Source organism: Anomalospiza imberbis, chromosome 3 (genome assembly GCF_031753505.1).
Source record: "Anomalospiza imberbis isolate Cuckoo-Finch-1a 21T00152 chromosome 3, ASM3175350v1, whole genome shotgun sequence".
NCBI lineage: Eukaryota > Metazoa > Chordata > Aves > Passeriformes > Viduidae > Anomalospiza > Anomalospiza imberbis.
Genome location: NC_089683.1, coordinates 134,450 through 146,639, shown reverse-complemented (window position 1 = coordinate 146,639; position 12,190 = coordinate 134,450). Strand labels below are relative to the sequence as shown.

At 47.7% G+C, this 12,190-nt stretch overlaps 1 protein-coding gene across 3 annotated transcripts in view; it reads left to right on the top strand.

Annotated features, from left to right (window-relative positions):
* NRBP1 (nuclear receptor binding protein 1) overlaps positions 1 to 12,190 on the top strand; it is a 34,286-nt gene that overhangs the window by 4,039 nt on the left and 18,057 nt on the right. For all 3 annotated transcript variants that reach the window (XM_068183040.1, XM_068183041.1, XM_068183042.1), the window contains exons 3-7: positions 8,995 to 9,117; positions 9,500 to 9,601; positions 9,684 to 9,773; positions 10,236 to 10,276; positions 11,309 to 11,403. In XM_068183040.1, the coding sequence (XP_068039141.1) occupies positions 8,995 to 9,117; positions 9,500 to 9,601; positions 9,684 to 9,773; positions 10,236 to 10,276; positions 11,309 to 11,403 (451 nt within the window). The remainder of the gene's footprint in view (positions 1 to 8,994; positions 9,118 to 9,499; positions 9,602 to 9,683; positions 9,774 to 10,235; positions 10,277 to 11,308; positions 11,404 to 12,190) is intronic.

Sequence of the window (12,190 nt, the reverse complement as noted above, 5' to 3'; positions counted from 1 at the left end):
TAACTGCTTATGTTCCCCAAATTCCATTTTTCGTGGAACATGGAGAAGTACCTGTGGTTCCTGCAGTGTTGTGGACTGTGCTGCTTTCCTCCCAGAGCTGAATCTGGCTCTGGAATTGTGCCCACATCTCTGGTTGCTCTCCTGACCAGCACACAGGTGAGGCTTCACAGAGTATCTTGTCCCATGGCTGAAGCACAGGGCAAGGCCCCACAGCATGAGGGCGGGGTGGTCACAGGGCTGGTGGGGTCTCCCAGCCTGAGCTTGCCTGGCTCTCTTCTGCTTGCTCTCCCTGAAAAACCAACCCCTCTCTTTCTGCTGCCCTGCTGTAACAGGACATTTCCATTTCCTTCTTGCAGGCAGCATGCATGCATAACTTACTTTTCTTGGGTTCTCCAAGTATCTTGAGAATTATCTGCTGTGCCTCCTAGGAATAGAAACTTCTTAATGGAGCCGGATTGCAGCATCACATTAGCAGGTCAGGCTTAGCCTCCTGAAGCTGGCTAGTGGTGAACCTGAATCTGAGAGCTTGGTGCCTGCTGTCCCTGCTGGAAGCTACACAGATGACACATAAGTGTAGGAAGGGTTGTGCACTGCTGCAGCAGAATCTTTATTATCAGCCCAGCGTTATGGTGTTTGGCTTGGCAAGCTCGTGTGAGTAGGAGAGGCTTCCTAGATGGAGATGTCCTTGGGTTTGCTGTGTGATGTCTGTCTGTTGACCAAGTTTCTTTCTGTACGTCTTCTGGGGAGGAGAACACCGTGTGACTGTGTAAGCCAAGGCTTTATAAGAAGTTCTTTGTTGACATCTTTGTGGTGTACTTTAGAGAGAAGGAATCCGTGTTGTGTGTGTGGGCACAAGCAGGTCCCCTTTTCGGGGTGTGTATGTCAGGGTGAAGAGGGCAGAGGCCCAACAGGCCTGGGCCTGGCTGCCCGTTCTGTGGGCTTGTCAGGAGGCACAGCCTGCTCAGGGTGGTGCTGCTGCGCTCTTCAGCTGGGCACTTAGAGCAGAGGAGGAGAAAATGGGAGAATGAGCACTGATCTCTGCTGAAATACCTTTACCTTTTCCCAGAGAATATGTCAGGCTGCTCAAGAGCAGTGGGAGAACATTGTGCTGTTCTTGCAGCCCTGCTCGTGTCCTGTCCGTCATCTGGGAACTTGTCCCGTGCTGTCCTGCACCGACAGCAGGCGCAGGGCTTGGGCACCTGTCCCACGGATTCTGAAGTGTTGAGGGGGGCTTTTAGGGTAGCTGAAGCTGACGTTTCAGTTCCTGATAGCCATCGGTGACCTTGTGGCTGATTGTTGCTCTGTGGCTCATGTGTTACTGACTCATTTGCGGATCAGCTGCTGGACTTTCCCCTGCTGCACTTTCTGTGTTCTGCCCCACTTCAGTGACTGCTGAGATCAAGATGTTTGTTTCTGCCTTATCTCTGGGCACATGCCTCATGTGTCAGTGTGGCTGTGCATGCAGTGGTTGCCATGTTGAATAATTCCTGTTTTTCTGTCTGGGGTTTTTCACCCTCAGCTGAAAGCTGCAGCCCATCACAGCTTCCCTTACAGTGGTGTAGACTATAACAGCGTGATGGGTGGAGTTCCTGTGGCCCAGGGTGTCAGGTCAGGAGCAGAACTCAGGGAGCAGAGTTTGAGACTGGTTGACTCATGTGCACCTGTGCATGTGAGTCCAGTCTGGCTGTTCTTCATTGGATACTGGAAGTTCAGAAAATTCATTTAGGCAGCACACTGACATTAGTTTGGTTCTCTTTTTCCTTTGGAAGATCTGTCTGCCATTTGGATTGGCACGCCTCAGGTGTTGATGGCTGGATGTTACAGTTGGATTTCAGTGCTCAGGCTTACTGATGCTCTCGATCTATGCTGGAACTATCCAATGTTAAGAAAAGAGCTGTGATTCATGAGGACCTGAACCCAGAGAGACAGGAAGTGAAACACTAGGTCTGCTGCATCTTTATCTCTTTGTTGTCTTCTCACTTCTAGGGGGAGTCTCAGTTGCTCGAATCATTTTTCATTTGAAGGCAGTTGGTGACTTTTGTACCTCTGGATTTACATTTCTTCAAGGGGACAGAGTGCAGGATTCTTGGAGAAAAAATGCTAACAGTCTGAGTGTTTGGATTCTGGGATTCTGGAGGCTGATTTTTCTCAGCCTCTGTTGTGACTGGAAAGAAACTTGCTGAGGTAGTAAAAGATAAGCACCAGTCCTCCAAGCAAGCTGGCACTTAGAGGGCTGCCAGCTCCCTGACAGGCTTTGACAATGGATCTGTTTTTTTTCCAGTTGGTGGAGAAAACTAATGCCATGCTGTAGTTTTTGTAGCATTCCTTGACCACAGGGAAGGTATTAAGAAGAAGAGAGTATGTGAAGCCTTTTAACATTTTTATTGGCTCATGCAGGGGCTCCCTGAAAGAAATGATCCCTTGGGATGTGCCAGAATGAGCTGAGGGGCACCTCAGGGTGCAGAGGGGGTTGAGCTTTTGTCACAACCCCGTTGTGTCCTTGCTCACAGGCTGTGACGGACAGCTGGCACTCACTCCTTGCAGCAGTGGCTGGAGCAGGGGTGGCTGGCTGCTGCTCTCCAGAGCTCCTGGGAGGCTGGAGGTGCTGGGCTGTCTGCAGCTGAGGGATGGAGTTCTCTCTGCATTCCTTACAGAGCTGTTCTAAAAATGCCGTGGTCTGCAGCAGCACCAAAGCCTTCCCTCGTCTAGCCCCCTGTCTTGGGAAGCCCAGGCAGCCATCGTGGTATCCTGACAGCTGCCACAGCTTTGGTGGAGCTTGGGCTTGGGGAGAGGCTTCCTCCTGGAAGCCTTCCTCTCCTCCTCTGCTCAGCAGAGGGGAGAGGCTGTGTGCCGGCTCTGACTCCAGATCCTGCCTGCAGGGAGGCTGCATGGCAAATCCTGATAGGCAGAGGCACAGCCAGACATGGGCTAGCCATGAACACATGCTAATCGTCAAGCACCCCATGGTGACATGGATGACAGGAAAGCTGTATCCTGTTTCTCTTTATCAGTGCTCAGGAAAAATCCCATTTCAGGTGTCTAGTACCTTTCTCCCAGGCCCTCTGTCTCTGCAAAATCCAACTCCAAGGCCTCCTGTCCCAGCTCTCTGGCTCGTCTGGTGTGAAGGTTGCTTGCAGACGTGAGTGCTTGCCTGTGCACATGCACGGAGATTGAGAACACATTGGCACAGAAAATAGTTTGAAAAATAGTTTAACAAAAAGACAGTACAGGTGATGGTGACAAGGCTAAGGGCTTGGCTTGACACTTGTCTTGATCGTTCTTTTTGCATACTTTTGGAAGTTCTTTCAAACATCCCATGAATAGTGTACCCAAATACTCTTACTCCATTTCAAAATTACCTATAATCTCACCTTGCAGCCATTTTTACTTCTGACATCTTATGGCAGTCAGCTTTGCCATTTATAGATGTGTGTCAAGATCAGGTGTTCATCGTCCCGTTTAAAATATGATGTTTGCTCACGTCATTACCTGCTTTCTCCAGTATTATTAGAAAGCATGAAATAATCACTTTTCATTAGTGTTTCATGTGGCTTCGGGGATTGTTTCCAAGACTGGTAGTTCCACAGAATACCAATTTTTATGGCATTTTCTGTTCAGTGTAGTGATCTTTCAACCCCTCCTGTGTGATTGATGTTGTTCAGAGTTACCTGCAGTGATTTGAAGATCTGTCTGCCAAGTGAAAGTATCGCAGAAGAACAGGATGGGCTATAGCAGACTGGGAGTAGCTCACATGGAGTTCGTCCTGTCTGGTTTTCACTCTCTCCTTGGAGTTTCACGCTGCTGGCACTCATCTGAACTTACTGCCCCAGTGCAGTTACCAGAACCTTCCTGATGAACTGACTGAATGGGCTTATTTATAGATATTGGGGTTTCTTCCACACTCCCTTATTTATTTTGCTGTGCTGTTTCTGTTTCCCTTTGGGAGTTAGGGATGAAGAATCATTGCCTCTTCCTCCTTCTATAGACCAGCTCAGTATGACTGAGCTCTTGGACTCCACTGGATTGCTTGTTTTGAAGCACCAAGTGAAACTGAGCACTCGTCCCTTTGGTCTTGCATTAGGCAATTTGTATTCATTTCTGTTGTCCATTAAATAGGTGGAATGATGCCTCTTTCCCTCTGGGATACTTGGCACTGGTGGGGCTGCACCTCAAATCCTGGGGGCAGCTCTGGCCCCCTCTCAACAAGAGAGATATCGAGGGACTGGAGTGTGTCCAGAGAAAGGAACGGAGCTGGGAAGGGGCTGAAGCACCAGGAGAGGCTGAGGGAGCTGGGAAAGGGGCTCAGCCTGGAGAAAAGGAGACTCAGGGAGGACCTTCTCATTCTCAGTAACTCCCTGACAGGAGGGTGCAGCCAGGTGAGGGTTGGGCTCTGCTCCCAGGGAACAGGGACAGGGCAAGTGGAAATGGCTTCAGGATGGACCACAGGAGGTTCAGGTTAGGTATTAAGGAAATCTCCTTCCTTAAAGATATGTCCAACCTTGGCACAGGCTGGCCAGGGCAGGGGTGCAGTCCCCCTCCCTGGAGGAATTTAAAAGCAGTGTGGATGTGGCACTTTGTGGGATGAGTTAGTGGTGGCCTTGGCAGTGCTGGGGCAGTGGCTGGACTTGATGATCTGAGACTGCTTTTCCAATCTCAGTGACCGTATCCAGAGAAGTGCTGTTTCTATTCAAAGTATCCTGACTCCTGTCATACTTTTGTGGTTTTGTAAACTGCTGATCTACTGCCTGGGGAGTTTCCTGGCGGGAATTTGTAGTTAGGTCTGTCCTGCAGTGTGTTGTTTAGCCAGAATTGTCAGAGTGCTTTTGGAGAGGCTGGATGGCCACTGGGTGACAGCCTTTAGAATGGTGGTGTGACACAGACAGTGTGACACCATGCAGGGCTTCAAAACTTGTCCCTTTCCTGTAGAGCAGATGCAGCTCTGGCTGGCAGGAGGGGCATGGGCTCCATGCAGGGTGTCCTGGCTCCCAGCAGGGCTCAGCTGTGCAGGTCAGGACCCATGGCAGGTGACAGGGACTCATACTGTTGGTGCCTAAAGGATGTGTCAGCTTTGGCTTGGGTTTCAGCACAGCATCTCCTGAACTGGCACACTGAAGCTAGGAGCAATGGAGAACTTCAACACACAGAGGACTTTTAACTCTGTCTTTAAATGGCCCAGATGTGTGCATTGGGTTAACAGACTAACTTCTTGCTGATGTGTTTGATCCTGTTACTTGTTGCAGCATGTCTGGAAGAGCCAATTACTATATTGCTGATGGTCAGATTGTCTTTTCCTTACAGTTTAGTTGCTGCATGAGGTGGTCTGTACAGCCATGGTAATAATCAATAACTTCCTTTCTTTGCTGCTGTTAAATTACACTGGTTATTTTAATTTTCTTGTTGAATTAAAGCCTTTCAGCATTTCACTACCATGACTGTAATTGCCAAGGCCAATGTGTCAGTTTAAATAAAACATGAAGTAGGATTGTTTCTTTGCTTTGTTGGGTTTCTTTTCCCTTTGCCTGCAGTGGACCTGACATTCTTTATTGTGTTAAATTCTGGATTAGCCTCAGATCCCAGAGAGCTCTTTTTGTTCAATTTCTGTTGGTAAATTTGCTGCTTTTAGCTTCCCCACAGCTCAAAGAGAAGTTGAGCTCCTCACTTGGGGGCTGCTGGCTCTGGGGGTCTCTTATCTCTAGTCCCAGCCATTTGCCAGGTGGTTGGGCAGAGCTTTCGCCTTTCTCTGGCTTAAACAAGTGGCCAGGGAAACTGGGTAACATACTCATGCTGCTCTGAACCAGATCTGGGGCTTCTTGTGAGGGTGTGGCCTGGTGTGCTGCCACTCCCCAGCTCTTCTTCAATGTGCAGGTCCAGTCTCTACTGATACTCTAGTTATGGTGGACTTTTTCCCAGTTTTTATACCTTTTATCCCTAGATTGTAAATCATTGCTGGGATTTGTGATTTAGGCTGTGTTTATTTTTTGTTTAATTGACAGATCATGTGAACTACAGAATGTCTCTCCAAAAGTCTGTGCTCTTTCACCAACCGATACACAGATGTTTGAGAGCTATAATAAAAATACGTATTAGACAATGGAATAATTTTGCAAAGGGAAATTTAACTTCCTTAGAGCTATTGTGCCACTCCATCCATACCCTTTAAGTACTTGAAATTCTCGTTGAGTTTCCTTGCCTTTTGCTTACATGGACTCAGAGCTGTGTTTGCACTCCTGCAGTGCAGAGCTGCTTCCTCTGCTGTGCTGCAGAAATTCAGGCTAAGCTGGGCTCAGGTCACTTCCTCCCTCAGTGTTGAAGCTGCCTAGTCTGGGGCTGCCTGGGACAAACACCAGAGTAATGAATTATCTCAGTGCTTTGCCGAGCACGGGAAGGGATGTGCGGTAGGGGTTTGGCAAGCAGGAGGAATCTGCTGTTGCCTTTCATCTGCCTGTCTGCATTTTTCCCCTTTTACTCTTCTCCCCAAGCTATTGAATCTCCTGAGGAGCAGAATTGCCATTGGTGATGTCAGCGGGGTTTGGTGTCCTGAGTCATATCTAGTGCTCTGGGATATTGCCTATGAGTCATGGAAATCATTTATGCTCGGGGAGCTTGGCCACGAGTGGGAGATGTGACAAGTCCACAGCCCCAGCTGCATTACTGGGGCAGATTTTCAGAAGCTGCTAGTACTTGCGGACTTACTCAATCCAGTAAAGCTGGACACCTTTCAGTGCCTTTAACTGTTGGACTCTATCATTTAGATGTCTTCTCCAGCCTTGATGTTTCTGTGAACAGGCAGCAGGTGGGATGAAGAAGGAGAATCCAAAGGGAGGCAGGGGCACTGGGTGTCAGTGTGGTGGCTGTTACCCTGTCCTTGCACTGCTCACACACACCTGCCTTTCTGCTGCCTTGGGCTTCTTTAACCTTCCCTGAAGTTAAAGCCTTTTGCCATTCAGCTTTAGTAATTGTACTGGATGATTTTATGCTGCTGTCATCCCTAAGATGTTAGTTATTCTAAAATTTGAAGGAATAAATGTCTATCCTTAATTATTTTTATTCCTTCAGCTTTCTTTAATGATGAAACCTAACAGGCTGGCCTGTTGGTATCAGTATGTTTATATAAAATCAGGTTTTTAGGATCAATATGAATGCCTTTCTAAACCAAATCTCAGTCCTTTCACCCCTCAGTTATGTAGGCAGCTCAAGTGGCAGGAAGTGGGGTGGTTCATACTCGGCTGTCACCTCCTGTGACGATTTTCCATAGCTGTTCTCTGTAGGTCAGGCACTCCTTGTGTAATTATGGCCTGTAGCCCTTATTCCTGCCTGTGCCACACCTTGCAGCTAGCTGGTTGTGTCACACTCGTTTACTGCTGAGTTGCCAGAGAAGTCTGTATCACTCTGGTTTTACTGTGCTTGGCACCCTTTGTCCTTGCAATGTCAGAGTATTAAATGTCATTGGGCCTGTTCAGAGTCCCTTGGGAGATCATAAAGAATCCCACCTGTATTGGTGGCCTGTCACTCTGTGTTGTCAGGCTACGGAAGGAGTAGAATGGGATAGAGTAACTTAGCTGGAATGATGAAATTGGGTAAATTTGATCATGTGAAAGTGGCTGCCAAGGGAGAAGGGATTTTTGAGGGAGCTCTTATATAATGTTTCCAGCAATAGGATGCTGATGGGGTCCCTAGTGAGGGAAGAGATCGTGACAAATATGAGAAGGAGGAGCTCTGAAATGTTTTGGAGGTGTCAGGTTTTGGAGGTGATAGAAGTAGAAGATGAGTCTGGATTTGCCAGGCAAATCTGTGTTGATGGTTACCTCAGGGGGGAAACTGGATCAGCTGAAAGCTGCCAAGCCTGGTAATCAGCACCAACCCTGTCTGAGTTCAAGGAGTGTTGGGACAGTGCTCTTAGACACAGGGTGGGATTCTTGGGGTTTCCTGTACAGGACCAGAAGCTGGACTTCAGTGATCCTTGGGAGTCCCTTCCAACTCAAGTTGTCCAATGAATCTGTGAAGTGATTCTTGGTGTGTGGTCAGCAGATGGGAACAGTAATGATTGCTGGTTGACAGTTAAAAGGTGAATTCCACCTTCTTGTCCTCTCTAAGTGCTTTGAATCCAGTTCTGTCACTGCATGTTGCCTGGTGCAGTGGGATATTCACCATGACTGTGACTGCTGAGTGCCTGTGAAATTGCCTGGCAAAGGCTTTACAGTAAATGCCATGGATGTTGGATGAAAGAGACCATGTTCATCTTTGAATGCTGCTACATATCTGAAGAAGAACAATGTTATAGAAAACTTTGCTGCTGGGAGCAGGGTTCACCTCTCATCTCTGCAGCTTTTTCAGCCTTATGTCCTCCCACAGCCCTTGCCATTCTCGTGCTGGGCTCCAAACTCTCAATCACCTCCCCTTATCTCGCTGCTTTCTGAGTGCTCATCTGTGTCTTTAATATTCAGTGTGGATGTACTTGTGCTGGGTCAATGTTTACAATTATTAACTAAAGAAATTACTGTAGTGGTTTCCCTTGTGTCGTTGGTTCCCACCTCTGAAGCTTCAGCTTTCCCCTTTTTCCTCTCTGCTTTGATTGAGTTTCAGGTGTCATCACCTTTCAGAGGATTCCTTCACAAAGTTGTGTCTGAGTTCTTGAGACATTTCTGTATCTCTTTTGTATTGTTGGAGTGGTTTTTTTGTGGTGGAATGAACTACAGGTGTCCTGAACCATGGAAATGTAATATATTGTTGGCGGAAGGCAGCTTTGCTGCGACACAGAGTTTGTGCACACGAGGTTTTCCCACCAGTGTGCTCAGGACTTGCTGCTCACATGGTCTGCAGTGACTCATGTTTTGGATATGCCCTGCTCCAAGATACATGTGCAAATCCTGTCCTGGAATTCTCATTTAATTAAAAGTTAATGAGCAGAGTACATAATTTTCCAGTGAGTGCTGCGTGGCAATGGTCTGGTCTTGCTGGCTTAGAGCTCACAGGTCTCTCCACCCTTCCCTCCAGGTGAACCAGCGCAATGTCCCGGGGATTGACAGTGCCTACCTGGCCATGGATACAGAGGAAGGTGTGGAAGTTGTCTGGAATGAAGTTCAGTTTTCTGAGCGGAAGAACTTCAAGCTTCAGGAAGTAAGTTGATGTGTCTCCCAACAGGATGTGAAAAGCATACTTTGCCCTGGGGTGGGATTATGGATACTTTTTGTGTTGATTATTGGCTGGGTTTGGAATGCTGTGCTTTCCAAATGTAGCAAATTTGGCTTAAGCCTGGCCTGTATAGGAAGTATCCTGGAAGACTCTTGTGCTATTTCCATGAGCCCTTGTGTTCATTTAGACTTGGCAATCAAACCGCACTCTGCTGAGATGCAGTGCAGAAGGAAATGGCATTCTGCCTGTTCTTAGCATAGGGGCTTGGCATATACATTAGTGTTTGAGGGGACCAAGACCCAAGAAGAAAGAAGGATGTTTGGTGTGGTCTCTGATAGGACATATTTTTTGTCTTTCTGATGTTAAGGAAAAAGTTAAAGCAGTGTTTGACAACTTAATTCAGCTGGATCATCTCAACATTGTGAAGTTCCACAAATACTGGGCTGATGTCAAAGAGAACAAGGCCAGGGTAAGTGTTGCCATCAGGCCTGCTGGGCTCTCATTGTTAGGTAATTAGCAAGGTGGAGGGTAACTGTCATGCTGCCCCACAGGTGATCTTCATCACTGAGTACATGTCTTCAGGGAGCTTGAAACAGTTCCTGAAGAAGACAAAGAAAAACCACAAAACTATGAATGAAAAGGTAATTCCTGTTTTCTGTGTGACCATAACTCTTTAGAGCCATCAGCCCCTGGAATGCCCTTTCAGCAGAGGATCCCAGTGAGAACTGGTGATAGCACATTGCTGCAGCTCCCCTGTGTCCCTGTAACTAGTTCAGCTGCAGGTTCTCTGGGACAGCAGTTCTGTGCTGGTTGCTTGACTGCCAGCCGCTCTGCAGCTTCTTAGGTGTGGTGTGACACGCATGTCCCTCTCCAGGGGCCCTCACAGGAAGGGGGGAAGGTGTCTGTACACAGGAGACTGGAGAACAGGTGTGTTTCTGGACCCATGGGAATATGTAGAAACAAGCTGACCATAGAAGTACTTAGTTCTTCACACCTGCACTGAGTAAAAGCATGTGTTGCTTCCTACAAGTGGGCTGTGAATCACAGAACTACAGATTAGCTCCTTGTGGATGATTTTTCTCCTTTTCCTCTTGTATCTGCAGGCATGGAAGCGGTGGTGTACCCAGATCCTCTCTGCTCTCAGGTACGTGGGGTACTGGCCTTGAGATCCCAGCCGTTGGGACTGATGAGACAGTTAAGTATTAGGAAACTTTCCAGAGTATCCAGCTTTATAATCCAGGTTTCTCCATGGTCAGGGGGATGTTGCAAAGATGACAGGGAAATCAAGTTCCATGTGAGAGGACTGAGAAAAACTTCCATAGTGTTGGCAGGCTGCAGGCCTGTTACAGACAGTGAATTCATGGATATTGAGGCATGGTGTTGTTACATGTGCGTGTACATTTCTTGATGATGCGGCTCTTCTGCGGTCATCTTAGTGCAATACAGCTGAGTAGAATGTGGTTTGGGTTTTAAAAACTCTTTTCCACCTGAGGTAGAGTTGGTGAGTAGCTAGTTAGAACCTTAGAAAAACAATAGTCTGGATGACAGAGTATGGCTTGCACTCCATAGAGGAAGCTCTGGTGCCACTTGGCTAAATTACAGCTATTGGTGAATAGTTTGGGTTCTAATAAGCTTCTGGGAGATGACTGTCCTCATTTGTGCTAGCTGCTCACATAAACCCAAGCAGAGTGAGATGCAAAAACAGTGTACCTGGACCCAGCACTGAAGAGCTTTATTTGTGCCTGCTGACAAACCTGCCCAGTTGTGTGTGTATAGCATTAAGTGCCTCTTTGTTCCCCTTTGAGTAGGGACAGACTACGGCTCTGATATTTTTGGTATAAAAATAAAATTGTAACCCTTTTAGAATCCATTCAGCTGTGCTGGGTTGGATGAAATTGTGTCCTTACCTCTGGTACCCTGAGTTTCTTGGGAACTGATAGGAGAAAGCTTTCTCTTCCCCTCTGCCATGTTCTGGAGATCCATTAGAGACAATTCCTATTTGTTCCTGGCTCTCAGCTAGAGGCTGATGTACAGTCACTGAATTGTATCTCCCGGCTGCTGTAAATCCCTGGCATGTGCCCTTTGCTCTCTTATTCTCTTCTGATGTTTCTTGATGTGGGAGGGTGTGGAGGGAGGGATTCAAGGCCTTGACCAGTGCTCTGTTCTGCATTTCCAGCTACCTCCACTCCTGTGATCCCCCCATCATCCATGGCAACCTGACCTGTGACACCATCTTCATCCAGCACAACGGACTGATCAAAATCGGGTCAGGTAATGCTTGCTAGGGGTGCCCCTGCCTTATCAGACAGACTGCCCAAACAGAGAAAGGCATCTACTCCTTTCCAGGTTCCCTGGCACGATAGGCATGTGTGTACATGTGCTTCTCCACCTCCACATCAGATGTGCCAGACTGGGAGCAGAATTCACTGGTGGTTGGACCCTTATCAGGTGCAGGAATACTGATTCTGGGTACTGTTTGCCTTTTAGCCTCTTATTTAGCTTTTTGTCTCAAGGGGATGACACAGGAAATGATGCTGAAACTTGGGAGGTTTTGTAAGCACATCATCCGTGTGTTCATCTGCTCTGCAGAGTTTCTTGTTAATACACAGAGAGTTCTTCTCCCAGCACTGTGGAGCTTTGGGAGCTGCCTGGGGAGCTGTGTCCATGAAGCCACAACTTGTAGCAGCCTACATTTGTACTAAAGTGGACAGAATTTGGCTGCAGCGAGTGGCTTGTCCAGCATCCCATTATCCCATGGGCCTGCCTTCAGGCTGCTGAGCTGCCCTCGGCCTGTTTGGCACACACATGCCCTGCTGGAGCAGCCAGCCTGCGCCAAAATGGTTTATTTCCTAAGTGAGCAGTGATGTTCCTGGAAGTGCAGAGCATCCTTGCATGCTCTGGTTTTTCCTGCTCTTCCCATGTCTCTAAAAATGTGTCTGCAGTCAGGATGCATTATTTCACACCTTGACATGACCTTTCAAGGGACAGCTTTGCTACCTGTTGTTCAACTTCGGCAAGTATTCTCGATCTGAGGAATAGGTCTTTTCTTTCCTGGAGC